Source organism: Phacochoerus africanus, chromosome 8 (genome assembly GCF_016906955.1).
Source record: "Phacochoerus africanus isolate WHEZ1 chromosome 8, ROS_Pafr_v1, whole genome shotgun sequence".
Lineage (NCBI taxonomy): Eukaryota > Metazoa > Chordata > Mammalia > Artiodactyla > Suidae > Phacochoerus > Phacochoerus africanus.
Window position 1 is genome coordinate 73,625,281 of NC_062551.1, and position 16,006 is coordinate 73,641,286.

Sequence of the window (16,006 nt, forward strand, 5' to 3'; positions counted from 1 at the left end):
CTACCCGCATTTTAAGGAACCAGTAAAGCAAGAACTCCACTCCTGCGCTCAGGCATGCGGCCCCCTCCCCCAGCGCTCCATCCCGGCTCCCCTCCCCGGGGCCCCTCTTCGGAGCACCCCTCTCTTCCAAGCACCCACCTCCTCCCCAGCCCCTGCAAGGCGCGGGGCGCGAGTTCGCCAAGGGCGGGGGCCGCCCCACCGCTCCAGGGAGGGGACCCGGGCCAGCCTCGGCGTAGGCGCCCCCACCCCTGGCCAGGGGCGCCACCTCGGCCCTAGACCGGCCGCCGCCCGCCGCCCCCGCCCCCTGGGGGGGTGTTCCCGAAGTGGGGGCGCGGGAGGACGAGGCAGCACCCCCGCCCCCGGCCCGGGCCCCCTCCCGAGTGCGCGGCGAATGGTAGGCTCCATTGAAAGAGTGCCTGGCGGCGCGCGGTGTCCTTCTCTGAGCGGCTCCCGGCGCCGGGGTCTCCGCGATCGCTGCTCCTCCTCCTCCTCCTTCCCCTCCTCCTCTTTCTCCTCCTCCTCCTCCCGCCGCCTCGCTACCGCCGCGGCTCGGGCTGGAGGCGCCGCTGTCATTCCTGCGCCGGAGGAGCCGGCGCTGCCGGTGCCTGGGGGTCGGGGCGCGGGGAAGCCGGGCCGCGGGGGACCCAACAGGTAGAGCCGGGGGTGCCCGGCCGCGCGCCCCCCGCGCATCATGCAGCTCTTTGTCACCTCTCTCGCCCCCAGGCCAAAATCCTGAGCATGATGGAAGACAATAAGCAGCTCGCGCTCCGCATCGATGGGGCGGTCCAGTCGGCCAGCCAGGAGGTGACCAACCTGCGAGCTGAACTCACGGCCACCAACCGGAGACTGGCGGAACTGAGCGGCGGCGGCGGTGGCGGCCCCGGCCCGGGCCCGGGAGCGGCGGCCAGCTCCTCGGCGGCGGCGGACTCGGCGGCGAACATGGAGAACCACCAGCACAGCGCGCAAGGTAGGGATCGCCCGGCGCCCGGGGCGGAGGAGAGGCCAGCGAGCAGGACGCGGGCCCGGAGGTGGCCGGAGACTCGCTGCCCCCGCCAACGCCCGCGGCGAAACCGCCTTGCATTGTGGCTGGTAACCCTTTCCGCTTGGCAATGGTCAGCTCTGCTCCCCCTCTGGGAGTTGCAGGCTGCTGTCATTAACGAAAACCCGGGCGCAGCGTGCACGGGATCACACGGTCACGCTGGCCCGAGCCAGCGCGAGCGAGGCGCAGCCGGCGGGTCCCTTCCAGCACCAGAAAGTGCCCTTTAGATGGCACACAGCCCCCGGCTCCGTGGGCAAACTTTTCCTGCCCGGGCCTTTGCCCCCTCCCGCTGCAGGGGCGAATGCCACAGCTCCCCCCAGTTCCGGAGGCTCCTTCCTATGGAATGAGTCCCCGAGAGGGAGCTCCAGGCTCTGCTGCCGCCTTTGGGGGAGAGGATTGGACTGGTTTGCACTTTTTTCCACGGATGCCAAATCCCTTGTCTCGATTGCATCTGGACTTTATTTTCTCTCCATTGAGATCGCGCATGCCGTGGAATATATCGATGCAACAGTAGATGCTTTGCTCAGCAGGGAGTTTAAATTTCCAGCAAACATAAACACAGAGAGCGCTTTCCAGGGTGAAATCTTAGACCTCAAAGGCTGAGTGATGGGCTTCTGTCGAAATGAAGGTGTAGATGGTGGGTTTCCAGGTAGTTGCTGCTTAAAGGGACTCTTTGCGGTTAAGAGGAGGAGGAAAAAAGACTGCTAGTCTGTGTTGACGCTGACAGTGATGAAGCTCTGAAACCCCTACGCAAGGGTTAAAGGTGGAGGAAGCCTCTGGGGGAAAAAGTACTTTTTGGTTTCTGTGAATTACAAAGTAAAAGCTTAGGTTGGATTTTCAGGAGTTCTCTCTCTCTCTCTCTTTTTTTTTTTTTTTTTTTTTGCTGGTGATTAATATCATTTGATTGTAAACCACGATGCTGAAATCCAGAACATGATGGAAAACAATATCCAATCCAGGAGGGCCACTGGTGTAAATATGTCACTTGATGAACTATGAGATATCAGTGGCTCAAAAGGATTTTCTGGTTTTGTTATTTCAAACACATCTCCTAAGTTTTGAGAGAGTCAGAGAGTCTGTTTTCATATTAATGCCTATTTTCCGTCAGCTTGTATTTCCTCCTTTCCTTCTTGGGGTGGGTGTACTTTTTTGGATGTGAGATGTTAAGCCTGAATGTGAGCAGTTTTATGTTCAATTCCAAGTCAGATCTCAACCTGGTACTTCAGGAGTCCGTCAAGAGTCTTAGGAATTGGGACAGGAATTTGGTACCAAAGTAGCATGACGTCATGGTGGGAAGGTGTTGTGAGCCTGGTGCTTTCTGCACAGTTTTCAAGGGGGGGGGGGTTCCTGGTTAATCTGTCCTTGTCCCTTGCTACGTCATTGCATGTGGAAGATGCTCTCTGATGGCACTGGCACCTGGGCAAAGAAAGGCAAGTTAGATGGTATGGTCATGCTTTACTTTTTATAGGCAGGGGCTCTTCCAACTGAAAGAAATAGCGGAGAAATGGCATTTTGCTAAGAATCAAAAGCTATGGTAAGGGGGACTGAACCATGCTGGTTTATTTCCCACCGTCCGCCCCTTGCTCAGCCAAGGAAAAGTTACATGGCTTTTATCTGAGTCCTGGGTCTAGTTGCAGGCTGAGCATGCGAAGGAGGTCGGTGCCACAGTGATTGACACGCTCAACTTGGAAATTGTGACGCTTTGCTGATGATTAGATTATCAGAGTGGACCAATAGAGGGCTATTTCCTTTTTCTTTTTTCCTACAAAAATGCATGAGGCTATGAAGATGAAATGCCATTTGGATCTCTTGGTATCCCTGAAAACACACAAAATCAGCAGTGCTCTCATATGCTTAGGACTGTGCCTGCTCAGGCCAGGGTCTGTCTGTGGGTGGTTGGATGAAGAATGGTTTTGATTTTGCCTCTGTGCACCATTGGTATTTTTCAAAACCTTTATGAGGGGGAGTTTAATGATTTTATAATCAGAAAATAAAATGTTGAAGATTTTAACTCAACTTAATGGTTGGCCACATATCCCTCTAAATTGATGTCAATTTAAGCCCATGTGATGGTTGGAAAGAAAATAAGCCCCCCTCTGTAAATCCGGTGAATGTCATTTACTTATCTATAGCAACGGTACCTCAATCCAGTACTTTTTATGTTATGTAGCCTCTGTGAGTGTGTTGGGTTTTGTTTTTATTTTGTTCTGTCGTCTTATGGCATGTGGTAGCATTCTGCTGGAACAGAAACCCTCTGCAGAGGTGGTCTGGTAGTTTCTTCTACTAAAGCTTTCGTATTCCTAAAGGAAAGTACTGGGCTCCCTCGAGTTAATTTTAAAGTGTGGTTGATTGGCTTTCTCATGCTTCTTTGTAATATATCTCCAGGAAGGCTCACAGAAGCTCAATTCCTGGGGGTTCTTTTCTGTTCTTCTGAATTAGTCTTCTGTTTTAATTTTGTCTGTGTTGGTGCAATTCAGTGGGCTCAAACCCTATGAGTATTTCGTGCTATTGAGTTATCACTTTTCAAATCAAGGTTTTGAATGAAATGAGCATCTTTCAAAATGCACAGTATAAGTCATCTTTTAACTAAAGTGCATTATGCCCATATTAAGTGCATGCTCATGTCCTTTCAATAATATTAGCACAGATAGTTGCAGGGAAGTCACCTCTTGCTCTCCCTGCTGAGGAATTATTAGATCCATTTTCAAATACTTTTGTTTAAAAAAATTTTTTAATGAATTAAATAAGCTCACCAGTGGATATTTTGTTCCAGTGAAGACCTCTGACAATAGGTAAGGTGAAGAAGAAGACTTGGGTTTTCCTAGAGAGTTAATGCAGTGTATCATTTAAACAAAATATTAACTTGGTTGGTACCCTCGGAGAGCTGGCCTGGTTGCTATGTAACAGAGTCTAGAAAGTGAACTGCTGAAAATCTGGGCTTTTGACACTTTGCAGGATCTTCTTTCAGAATCTGTGTTGAAAGAACGCTTGGCAGCCAGCCCATCTTCTCTCTCCCTGCTTCAAGTAGAGTCGGATAATCCCTAATGAGGATGCTGGCATGCAGAGCATAGGGCATCCGCGCAGGGTGGCGCATCTCACCGCTCCAGAGCTGCCTCTTGGGTTGGTGGGGTCACAACTGCCTTTGACAGGTAGATAGAAGGAGGCTTGGAAAGAACCGAAGCCAAGCATTTGTTGCAATTTGTCTTGTTGTTGGTAGCCACAGAACGATTTGTTTAAAGTAACATTTCTAAGCTGTTTTCCTCAGTGTAACATCTCTGGGAAATGTGTTTAAAATGCTTGCTGTTCTTTGAGGGGAAAATATAGCAGTTTGTTTCTCTGAAAATGTTTTGTCTGATGAATGGCTAATATTAGATTCAATTGGTTGCTTTGCTATGCATAGACTAAAACAATTAAGCGCCATTGTACTCAATTCAGATAGGTGTTAACCATATATAACATAAAATACCTATGCCCAGTAGGATGTATACCTACTGCCATTATTTTTGTGGTGGTTTTTAAGGAAATAATTGTATTTATATGCCTATGCAGGTGGAAGTGCTCATAGTATCTTTCTTGGATGTAGAAGACTTGCTGTCTACTGCGTGTGTTAGTTAGATAGTATGGGGATAAAGGGGTCTTTTTCCTACCTCTTTGTACATTTCTATACACAGATGCAAATTTTATTTTATTTTTCTCCCCAGGCATTAAAACAGGCTGCTCCTTCAGGTCTGATGGCTCTTGTCTAGCATAACTGTAACACTGGAAACTCTTTGGAGAAGTGTAAATTACCTTGGACTGCATTGAATGTGTGTCTGTGGAGGCGCTAGACCCTGCTGCTTGGCCAAATCAGTTCTGTCTTTTGGCCTCCCCTTCCCATTCACTCTGCCTCTGCTCTCATTTTCCCAAGTAGACGTCTCTCTTTTCGGAGAAAGAATTTTCACATGGCAGAGAGGATGGAACAAAAAGTGCAGGGGAGGAGTTCCTGTCCTGGCGCAGCGGAAACGAATCTGATGAGGATCCATGAGGATGCTGGTTCGATCCCTGGCCTCACTCAGTGGGTTAAGGATCCGGCGTTCCCATGTAGGTCGCAGATGCAGCTCGAATCTGGTGTTGCTGTGGCTGTGGCATAGATGGCAGCTACAGCTCTGATTCAACCTCTAGCATGGAAACTTCCATGTGCCGTGGGCGTGGGCTTAGAAAGACTATATATATATGCAGGGGAATCTTGGGAGCTGTTAGCTCATCCCTAAGTTATAGAGCCCATCCAGTAGCTTTGCCTCGGTTTTCCAGCCACATCAATGGGCTGAAAGAGACTTGTCTGTCTTTTTCTAATCTGGTGAGCTGTCATGAGATGGGACTTCAAGTTCTTCCTGAAAATCCCCATATGTGGTCACCGAGAGATTACTTACAGATCAGTACAGCGGGGTTGAAATTAGTTATTGATTGGCTATTATTTACTGTCTGTCCATTGTCTTTGGAGCAGGCCTTTGGAGGACCCCTTAAGTAAAGTTTCTGGTTCTGGTTAATTCCATGCTGCCAACATTTCATGATTTACTGAGGTTTTTGAAAAGTGCTTTGATACTCAATGTGAGCCAATCTCATTTTTATCCTAGGAGCCTAATCACACATCCCTCCCAGTACAAGGCAAGGCGTGTGCTCCTGGTGGCCCCCCACTCCCCCCTGCCCTGCCCCCAAGACTGCTGGCACTTTTGAGGAATCCTCTGGGTTATAATTTGTGACTTCCTGGCTGCCAGTGAGCTTATACCAGATGGACTTGGCAGGTGGGGCGTGCTCCTTGGAATGCCGCCTGCTCACCATGCGAGTCCTGTGGGGCCCAGAAGGTCAAGCCTAGGGTCCCGCCCATGGTCACCGCGTATTTTATTTATATTGGATTCTGAGTTCTATAGCTGAGGCAAGTGAAAGCAACATGAATTTCTCGGCTTTTTTCAGACCTTGCCCAGTGTTGGTTTGTGTGAGCATTTGCACTTGGCATCTTACCCCCTGCTGTCCAGCAGGCAAGAACGGAATTCATTCTTCCTGCTGAGGCCTGGGAATGGGTTTTTAAGTGATGCTGTAAATGGAAATTAGTCCATACTGTTTGAGCTGGGTATGAGGATAACACATGGGATGGCAAGGGGTGCCCCCAACAGTAATCATTACACTGTCTTAGTCGTCTGAAAGGCAGGCAAAGGGGTCCATGCAGAATTGTTTAGGAAAAGATAGCTTCCCTGAAGCTAATAGGGTGACCATCCACTGTGGCAGGTTGCACCTGACAATTCAGGGCAGGTAAGCATCCTGGTGGCTCATGTTGCCATCCTCAAGGTCTCCTGCCAGGCCCATCTTGACCATGGAGAAGCTAGAGGGAGACCAAGCAGAGGAGTCTCTTCTTCCTTCCCAGGTGGTTGGATGAGACCAGAACATTCTTGGTTGTTTGATACAACCTCAGATCTAGGTGGCAGACTCCAGGTTGTGCTCTGCGGCCTTTCCTGCTTCTCCCGCAGAATCCTAAGCTGCTAGAAACGTGAAAGAAGCTGAATATCATTTTTGTGAGTTTGGCAAGAACAACTGTTGGAGCAGGTGGCTTCTGCGGGGTGGGACATCTTTGGTTCTCAACTTGAGCATCTTTGTTGCCTTGACCTTGCCGGACCTTTGGGTCAGATTTTTGGAAAGTCCCTGACTCCTTCACCCTCTGATGAATTGAGACGCTAGCAGGAGAGCTTCTGGGGAGCTCGTAACAGGCAGGTCTACAAGCAAAGCCCCTCTGCCCCTTCTGTGATGGGCAGTGAGGCTGGGAGGATAGAGAGAAGGGGGAGGAGGAGATGCCCGCCCACCTCCCACCCCTTCTCCCCTCTTCCACCAGAGCAGGTGTGGGAGTGCAGAGATGGACTTCCATCCCCAGTGTTGTTGCAGCTCCACCGATTTGTTTGAAGTAATTCGAATCATGAAGAGCAAAGTGCCCTCTGAAGGAAGGTGGGGCCAGAGCTAACAGTTTATACTCACCTTAGCTTTTCATCATGGATCTCAGAGCTCACTTCTTGGGTACGTCACAAGACACTGTGCGTTCTGGGACCATCCCGATGCCATGTAGTTTTCTTCTTTTGGGTGAAGGTAAATCGTTTAATGAAGGACTGAATGAGAACCAGTTTCAGTGCTTCGTCAAACTTTTCAATCAATAATAACAGTAAAGGACTTGTGACATATCAAGTATTTTCCCCAGTGCTTAAGATGCGTAATTTTATTCCGAGCCCAATGAGTTGGCATCTCCTATGCCCATTTTTCAGAGGAGGAAACTGACTGGGACTGAGAATGGTTAGGTCACCTGTCTACTGTGACATGGGAATGACTATGATGGTGATAATAGCAGGCGCTGACACAGTCTTTACTCGGAGCCCAATACTATTCTAAGTGTTTTTCTGAATTAGTGCATTTAGTGTAATGACTTATGAGGCAGGTACCATTGTACCCATTTTACATATTAGAACACTGAGGCACGAAAATGCTCTATTACTTGCCAGAGGGCCATTACATGATCAAGCTCTGGCTCTGGAGTCCATACTCTTACTCATACTCTATCCCACTTTGATGCCCAGGGTCACTCAGCTGGCAGGGACTGATCCAGGAATTCAAATGCACTACATCTCTCTGCTGCTAAAATATGTCTTGTCAGAACCATCAGAACCATCCATTGGTTTGTGCGTTAGGGAGACTGAGGGGGCTATAGGGTTGTCTATGTTCTTGAGTAATGTTCCCTAAACTGATGGTAGTTTCTGGGGTCCTCATGTGAAATCTTAGGAAATCGGAATACCTCTCCCTTAGGTGTCAGCTGAACTGCCAAAGAGGGAATTGGGTCCTGCTTGCAAGGTTCACAACCTCGGGGTCACTTGTCCGCAGTGAAAAGAACCATTTTGATCCTGGGTTCGGGGCCCCTTACTTCTCAGACTTTGTATATGTTCCTTCTTGGCAAAGATGATTCTGGGCACAGCTGGAATCATATAGTCCTACTATTCTCCCTCCTACCCACATGTTTTCCTTTCCTGACTTCTCTACCTGTGGCCTCAATGGCCCGCAGGGGCCCAGGACCACACCCAACAAAAGATCTATGAGATACTCGGAGATTCCTTTATACCAAGGTTTCCCAGCCTTGGCACTATTGACGTCTGAGGCAGGATAATTCTTTTTGGGGGGAGGGGGGTCATTGTGTGCATTGCAGGCTGTTTAGCAGCATCCCTGTCCTCTGCCCACTAGATGCCAGTAGAACCTTCCACACTCCAGTTGTAACAACCAGAAATGTTTCCAGATGTTGCCAGATGCCGCTGGGGGTCACATCATCCCTGGGTGAGAACCACTTTTTATGCCAGGCATTAGAGGAGATCCCTTAGCAGGGCAGCTTTGTGAGAGCAGAGTTGTTTTCTGCTCCATTCCCAGCACCTGGAACAATGCCTTGCACATAGCAAGAGCTCAGTAAATGTTTGTTGAATGAATGAATGAATGAATCTGGGGTTACTGACTTAGAGAGTGTGTGGAATTTGGCTGACTGGCCATGTTTTACACGAAGATCATTGGTTTAATGGTGAATGATTTTAATTGTGTTTTCTTGCCATAGGTCAACACTACACGGTTCTAGACTTTCCCCCCATGTTACCTCAACCACTGCTTTAAACTATCTTCTGACATAAGTACTGTTTGCCATCTTACAGGCAAGAAAATTGAGGCCCAGAAATGTTATGTGACTTGTGCAGGGTCAAGTCTAGCAAGTAGCAGAGCCAGGATATAAACCCAAATACAGGTGACTCCAGAGCCTGCCTGCTGCCCCAGCTAGGATGCAGCGCAGCTTTACAGAGCTTTCCCATTCCTGCCCAAGAAATCCTTTTTGTTCTAAAGTTGGCATTGTGGCAATTATAATTAGGATTTGCATGTCAGACACTAAGTCATTCATCATAAATCCTCAGAGCTCCATTGTACGAAATATGCTTTGTCATGGCCAGGGAGGCTGTAGCCAGGATGGACTGGTGTCCGGCCAGAGGTAAGAGGGCAGCTCAGTGGCTGAGCCATGCTCAAGTGTGAGAATCTCTCTTCTCTTTGCCTTTGGCCCAAGAGAGGCACAGAGAGGACTGAACTTTCTGGGAAGGTGGACAGAGGACCCCAGAGCTTCTTAGCAGAGGAGTGACTTGTTTTTAGGGAAAAGCGTGTTCCAGGAGCATGAGGAGCTGGGGACACTTTTTTAGGACTTTCCCAGACTCCGTGCCATGTGATTGATGATTCATCTTACTTATATTTCCTATCATAGTGAGTTAATGTCCATTCTACAGATGAAGAAATTGAGGCTTAGAAAGGTTTAGATGCTTTTTCTACACTAGACAGTGGTCCTCTGCTGCGTGGGACCACATGTTCAGCTGACCCTGGAACCTGTCTGCCTCACTACAAGAGGGTAGAGATATGGGCGCCAGGCAGCGCAAAGACATGCCAGGAGGATGGCTTTGTCTTTGTGTTTACATACCTACCCTCTCACTCCCCTTCTTCTTTTTTCTTCTCTTCCTGTCCTCCTCTCTTCAGTCTGTCTCCATCTAGCTCGAGAGATTGGGTGTGTAGGTTCAGGGGCCACAGATTTAATAAGATATGGACCAAGTTATCTTGGAGCTTGCAGTCTAATAGGTGTGACTGACATGGAAACATAATTACATTTTATAATAAAGGTCTAGACAGGTGTAATGGGAAAATAGATGATGAAGTGACAAATACAGAAGCCTTTGGAGATGTACATGACAGTGGCAATATGTAATAACAGCATGCTGGGAAAATACATTAATTTCCCTACTAAGGTTAAACTGACCACGAGAAATTATTAAAAAGTACGACGTTTGGCTGGGTTGGAATTGGCTCCTGCAAAGAATAGCTGTTGGCTGAGACCTTCTCCCCCAAAGAGCCTTTCTTAAGGAGAAGGAAGATGTGGATGATACAGGTTTAGATCCCGAATAATAGTTGTGTCTTTTCTCTGCAAAGAGAACAAGAAAAGATAGGAATTTCAATGCAGACGTGGCTCTGCATCTTTTAATATAAGCTCACCTCTTGTATTATCTTCCTAGCCAAGCCTGGGGCTTCTTGTCAACTGCAACAAATGAATTTGTTCATTTTCCTTGATTAACTTGAATTTTTTTTTTTTCACCATTGAGGATGGTGTCTTCAATTCAGTAAGTGCAACTTGGAATACCCTGGGGTTTATGTCACCCTTTCCCCCAGTCCTTGCCTTCTGAAATTCTGCATTCATCAATTCTTGATAATAGCAAGGTATGAAGTTTAGAAATTTGGCACTGACCCTGGAAAGTGTAGTCGTGGTACCACAGAGCGTGATGAATGATGGCCGGGGAGAACTGACCCATGATTATATGTATATCGATTATCTTAATTAATGCATTCATCAAGTGGATTGCTTTTCCTGTACCTACAAGGTTTACTATGTGGAGTGAAAAAAATGAGAATAGTTTAGATTTGGGAGTTAACAGAAAGGCAGGGCCTGCATACCATTTGGTGGAGACTGTCAGCCCACTAGCTAGCAAATGTGCTCTGATTGCTCTGTTCACAATTTGACATGATACCAGGTAGCCCAGCAGAGAGACATGTTTAAGTATTAATGGAAGTCTCGTGAAGAAGGATGGAGATTCCTGGTTAGCTGTTTTGCAGTGTAGGTCATTATCATTGACTAATAGAATAGAATCTTGTTAAAACTCAGCTGGTCAACACATGGGTTGGTTTCTCCATGGGTTAATTCAAACCCCACTGTTCAACACTTTCAGTGTTATCACCTTGCCTCTAAAGCAAAACCTTGGTCTAGCATCTTTAGTTCATAAGGCCAGTGCTTAGAATGCTTTTCCTGGGGGCCTGCTGCCTTTATCCATTCTTCTTTCCTTTGTATCCAAGAAGGCACTAGGGAAGCATACAGTGTATCACAACCAGATCTTTGTAGGTCTTTGCAGCATACAAAGACTTGCTCAGCAGAGCATTGTCTCTGTGGAGCCTACCAGCTGGCCTATATGATGGAATTGATGTAGACACAGCAATGAGTTTCTCAAATAAGGAAACTGAGGCACAGTGATTTCAGCTGATGTGTTCAGGATTGTTGAGCTGGTCACTGAACCAGATTCTTCTCTCTTTCTCCCATTGTGGCCACAATGGCAGCAGAGGGCTACCCCAGAACTTATGATTGAATGAGAGTTGAGCTGACCATGCCTGGGCTATTCCCTCTTGAGCATGGGCCACCTTGTCTGGTGAGGTCTGGATGGTGACATCATCACCCCAAGACTGCGCTTTCATACTCTGAGCTCCCATGTCTAATATGGACATGGTGAAGAGACAACCCAGTTTTACAGATTTAATCTTATTTTTCACACTAAAGTCTTCACCATCTCATTTGACTTCTCCTTTAATGACCTGTCTTATTCATGCTTACGTTTAGTGTTTCTCCTCTTCTAGCCTCCCTAAAAGCAGGGAACTTCCTGTTTGTCTTAATTAACCGAATCTGAGAATGACTCACATGGAGAATTTTTTTTGCACCTGACACATTATCCTTTAGGATTTTTGAATACAGAAGGCACATCTGTATTAGACCTGGGGTCTTAGCATGTAGATGTGTGTCCTCTCTGAGTGTTGGGGGCCAGATGTAGCCATCACAATAAATCTGCCTAATTTCATTCTTTTTGCTGTCCCTTCAGAGAGGCTCTATAAAACCTTTAGAGTCTCTTTTTGTCAGTCTTTGAGTTAATATTCAACCCAAACATGTTGGTTTAAATTCTCCACCCCACCTGCTGGTTGTGAAGGTGCATGTTCTCAGCTGTGGCTGTCACTGCCATGGGTGGACCCCTGTTGATCCAAGTTCATGTCTAGACCTTGTACTCAGGTCAGTGGAATTTCATCTACAGACCAAAGGCCAAGATTGTGGCAGAAAACTCAGGGAAGTTCGGGATGGGGTCTTTTGCTGTGCACCTGAAAGCAGTGGAGGGGAGCATCAGCCTGGAGCCCTCTGTAGTCCAGCAGACAACCCGCTGTGGTTAACTGATGCCTGGGCAGCTAGTCCAATGGCTGGGAGTCAATCTCTGTTTTCATTTCAGAGTGACGAGCAACAATCACTGAAGGCTTTCCAAACCTCTGACAGCAAAAGAGAAATAATATGCATTTGAACCTCATAATATGCATTTGAGCCTATTTATAATAGGCTCTAGACAAACAGAAAGTATTTTTAAGGATCAAAATGTTTGGGTACTTTTGATTCTTAGATTTGTATTAGCGTTAAACACTTAGGATTCGCCCCACTGCTGAGAGTTATTGTAGTTGCATATGGAGATGAAAGAAAGCACTTCTCGATTCAGTGTGGCGTTCACTTCAGTGCTTGTTCCTGTAGCCTGAATGATGGAGCTCATGCAGGAGCTGGCAAACTTTTTCTTTCGAGGGCCAGATCATAAGTATCTTAGATTTGGGAACCATAGGGTATCTGTCATAACTCCTCAGCTCTGCTATTATAAAGTGAAAGCAGCCATAGACAATAGGTAAATGAATGGGTGTGGTTATGTTCTGATAAAACTTTATTTACAAAAACAGGTGCCCCTTGGGCTAGAGTTTGCCAACCCTTGAACTTGCAGTTCTCTTCCATTTGCCTTCTGATTCATTTATATCCAGAATCTTTCCAGGGCTTAGCATACAGGAGGGACTTAATAATGGTTGAATGAGTAAGCTAGTGAATTCGATGTGAGCAATAAAACTGCTGAATTACAGGGTTAAAGGAGCAAAAACAAGAAGTTAATTGTGAGGGGTGTCATGGTTAATGGGCAACAGAAAGAGACATTTGATGGCAGCTTCATGGTTTGAAGTGAAGTCAGTTGTGTGTAGTCATCATCCCAGATCTTAAAAGAACTGTGAAGGGACACAGAATCACTGGTTGCATTGAGATACAGGGCAAGACACTTGGTATCTGAGCCTGTTTCCTTACCTGTGAAATGAGGTCATTTCCATCTTCAAGATAATATAGGAGGTATATGGGTTTAAGGTAGTGAAGTAGACCTGATCCAGATCCTGGCGATGTGACTTGGGCATTGTGGGACTTCACAGCTCTCAGTTTCCACCTCTATACAAGAGGCTGATGAAGCCTCCTTTATAAAGTGATTAGGATGGGTTAATGCAGAGTTCCTCAACCTCAGCACTGTTGACATTCTGAGTCAGAAAATCCTCTGCTGTGGGAATTGACCTGCGTACCGCAGAATCTTTAGCAGCATCTCTGGTCTCCGCCTTGAGATGCTGGTAGCACCCCTATAACATGACAGCCAAAGCAGTCTTCAGACATTGCCCAATGTTTATTCCTGTGAGGGGGAGAGGAATACTCCCTGGGTTAATGGAATAGCATACAGTGTGCCTGGTACAAAGCTCAGCAGACTTCAGATTCAATAGCTAGTACATTTCATTATTAATAGCACATTGTATTATTGAACTCTGAATTCTCTTGCCTTTAAATGAAATTCTCTTTATTTCTACAGCCGATTTCTGTCCCCCAAAGGCAAGATTGAACATTTTTTTTCCAGATCCTAGTTCTTTCTCCTGATATTTCTGTATGGTGTAGAGGTCTTGCTCCCAGGAGGAGCCAAACTTCTCATGACGTCCTGTTGACTATGTTTTCGGGCCCCTTAAACACACATGTACCCGAGACTTGTATTTGAGGTTCTGGTCAGAATCCATAAATGGTTCATGTGAGAAATTGTACAGCTGTCTGCCACATGAACAGACAGGGCAGGTTAAAGACTGAAGAGCTTAACTCAGAAAGGCTGGCAGAGTGAGGAAGTAGGTTGTATTCAGAGAAAACAGATAATGTATCTCAAACTAGTATCAGCAAAACTACCACTTCCCTCATGAGCACGCACACACTTCTAACATTAGCTGGGGGCCACTTGTCAGTGGTTTAAACTTTAGCCAAGATGGTTATACGCTAACATCAGTTTACATCTGAATTTAATGTTTTGCCATCCATATTCCCATTGGAACAGTGGTTCGTTCCCAGTTTTTACATACATTCTTTTTAATGATGGAGAGAAAGAGACAGAGAGAGATTTTCAGTGAATTCTGGCCCCTGCATCTTAGTAGTTGTATTTTTTTTTCTGTCTCTGAGAAAATTCATAAATGCAAAAGAATGCATTGAATTCGGTAGCATTATCAAGTGGCTGGTTCTTCTGCATCTGCATATATTTGACAGATAATGGTGCATACATGCAATAAAAATGATTCATTCTGTCCACAGGCAGCACATTGGAGATGTGGATTTTGGACTTGGTGTAAATCATTCATTCTCCCTGGCCACCCAGAGTCTCTGTGGCCCACAGCTTGAGAACTGCTGCTACTGAATGCATTTGGACATGTGTGTTCAACCCTGTTCAGGGCAGTTCTCAGCAATGCCATGTGCAGTTAGGTGCTTGATAAGTACCTTGGAAAACCCTGGCTACTGTGCCAGGCTTTCCAGTCGTCTGATTTTAAGGGATTCTTCTGTTCCTCCAACTCAGCTTTGCCTCATTGTGATGCAATCACATTGATCCATGATCTAGGTCTTTGGCTTTAAGAAAACCCTTCTTAATTTAGGCAAAAATTTCTACTGTGACTTCCTGGCATGAATATTGGAAAGCACCAGCTATAGTCAGAATAACAGAACTGGCCCTAAACTAGATTTTGGGCAATATGATTTGATTGGCCAACTGCCATCGCTAACTAGCGTCATCCTGCCCCATCTCCAGCTAACTCCTAAAACCCCTCAAGCATGTGATCCATCATATCATTTTCTCATTTATGCCAGCGCTGGATAATGGCCTAATCTCTCCAGCAGCATTCAGATTTATTAGAGAAGATGGCATTTACAAAATCATTTCACTGTTCCACTGCAAACACCCTAAGCTAGTTCGCACTTTCTTTTTATAAACCTTCCTTTTAACAATGGTTTATTACCTGCAATTAAAATCACCTGGAAGACCCAGTAAATGGCTTTCATTTCTTTTCTTTTTGTGTTTGGTTAATATTTAGCTGGTGGGCCACCTGGGACTTAGGGAACAGTACAAAGAGGCGAGTTTCCACTCATAGAAGGCCAGCCTTGCTGAGGATGAGAGCTGGCCAGGGGGACATGGCTATCACTAGAGGCTGGATGACCATCTGCCAGGCATGTTGGAAAGGTTACTCCTGTACTGGGTTTAGAAGTTCAGGAGAAAAATATGCAGAACACCAAATGCGATCTTCCCTTTCTTATGTTTTGCATTCAGATAGGCCAGTGAAGACAGTGAAAAGTTTAGCAGCCGCAGTATGCTGTCATTTGGATACAACTCAGAGAAATATTGAGACAGCCATGACTGGGAAAGGGCCTCACTGGCTTTCACTCTAAGGACTTACTTGAAGAAACTAAGATGCCGACACAGATAAGTTCAACATTTATATCGTAGGACAGAAGTCTCTGGAGTCGCTGCCTGGGTGCACATCCTGCGTTAGCTGTGTGAGGTGAGCAAGCAGCTTTACAGTCCAGGTCTCAGTTTCCCCGTGGGGATAACACAACCTAAATATCCCGGGGTTGTCTTGGGACCACAGGAAGGGAGGCGAGTGAGGAGCTGAGCACAGTGCTGGGCACTCACCAAGTGCTCCAGAGATGTCGTAAAGGTTGTAAATGAGTGCCGTAAACCTGCCAATGTGCACAGCCTCCCTTCAGGCACCAGAGCCTGGTCTGAGCTCTTCTTTGCTGCTTCTTTCAGTTGACATTCATTAGGCATGTTTTCTGATTGAGGAGGCACAGTGCTGGATGCTAGGATACTATTGCATACAAGGTGCTCACTTTCTGCTGGAAGCCCAAGGAGGAAAGAACAGCCCGGGAAGGGACCAGCAGGGAAAGTAAGGGGAAGACTGGACGTCAGCCTACCTAAGACTAAGAAGCACCATACTGGGAAGCTCCAACCTCCTCACTGG

General features: G+C 46.7%; 1 protein-coding gene across 2 annotated transcripts in view; it reads left to right on the forward strand.

The window, feature by feature from the left end:
* The first annotated feature begins 442 nt into the window (after positions 1-442).
* LOC125133618 (kazrin) overlaps positions 443-16,006 on the forward strand; it is a 464,224-nt gene continuing 448,660 nt past the window's right edge. The window contains exons 1-2 of one of the 2 annotated variants that reach the window (XM_047791950.1): positions 475-601; positions 724-967. In XM_047791950.1, the coding sequence (XP_047647906.1) occupies positions 739-967 (229 nt within the window). In that variant the 5' untranslated portion in view covers positions 475-601; positions 724-738. Of the gene's footprint in view, positions 968-16,006 lie in introns of both variants that reach the window. The other variant, XM_047791952.1, reaches the window with a different exon arrangement.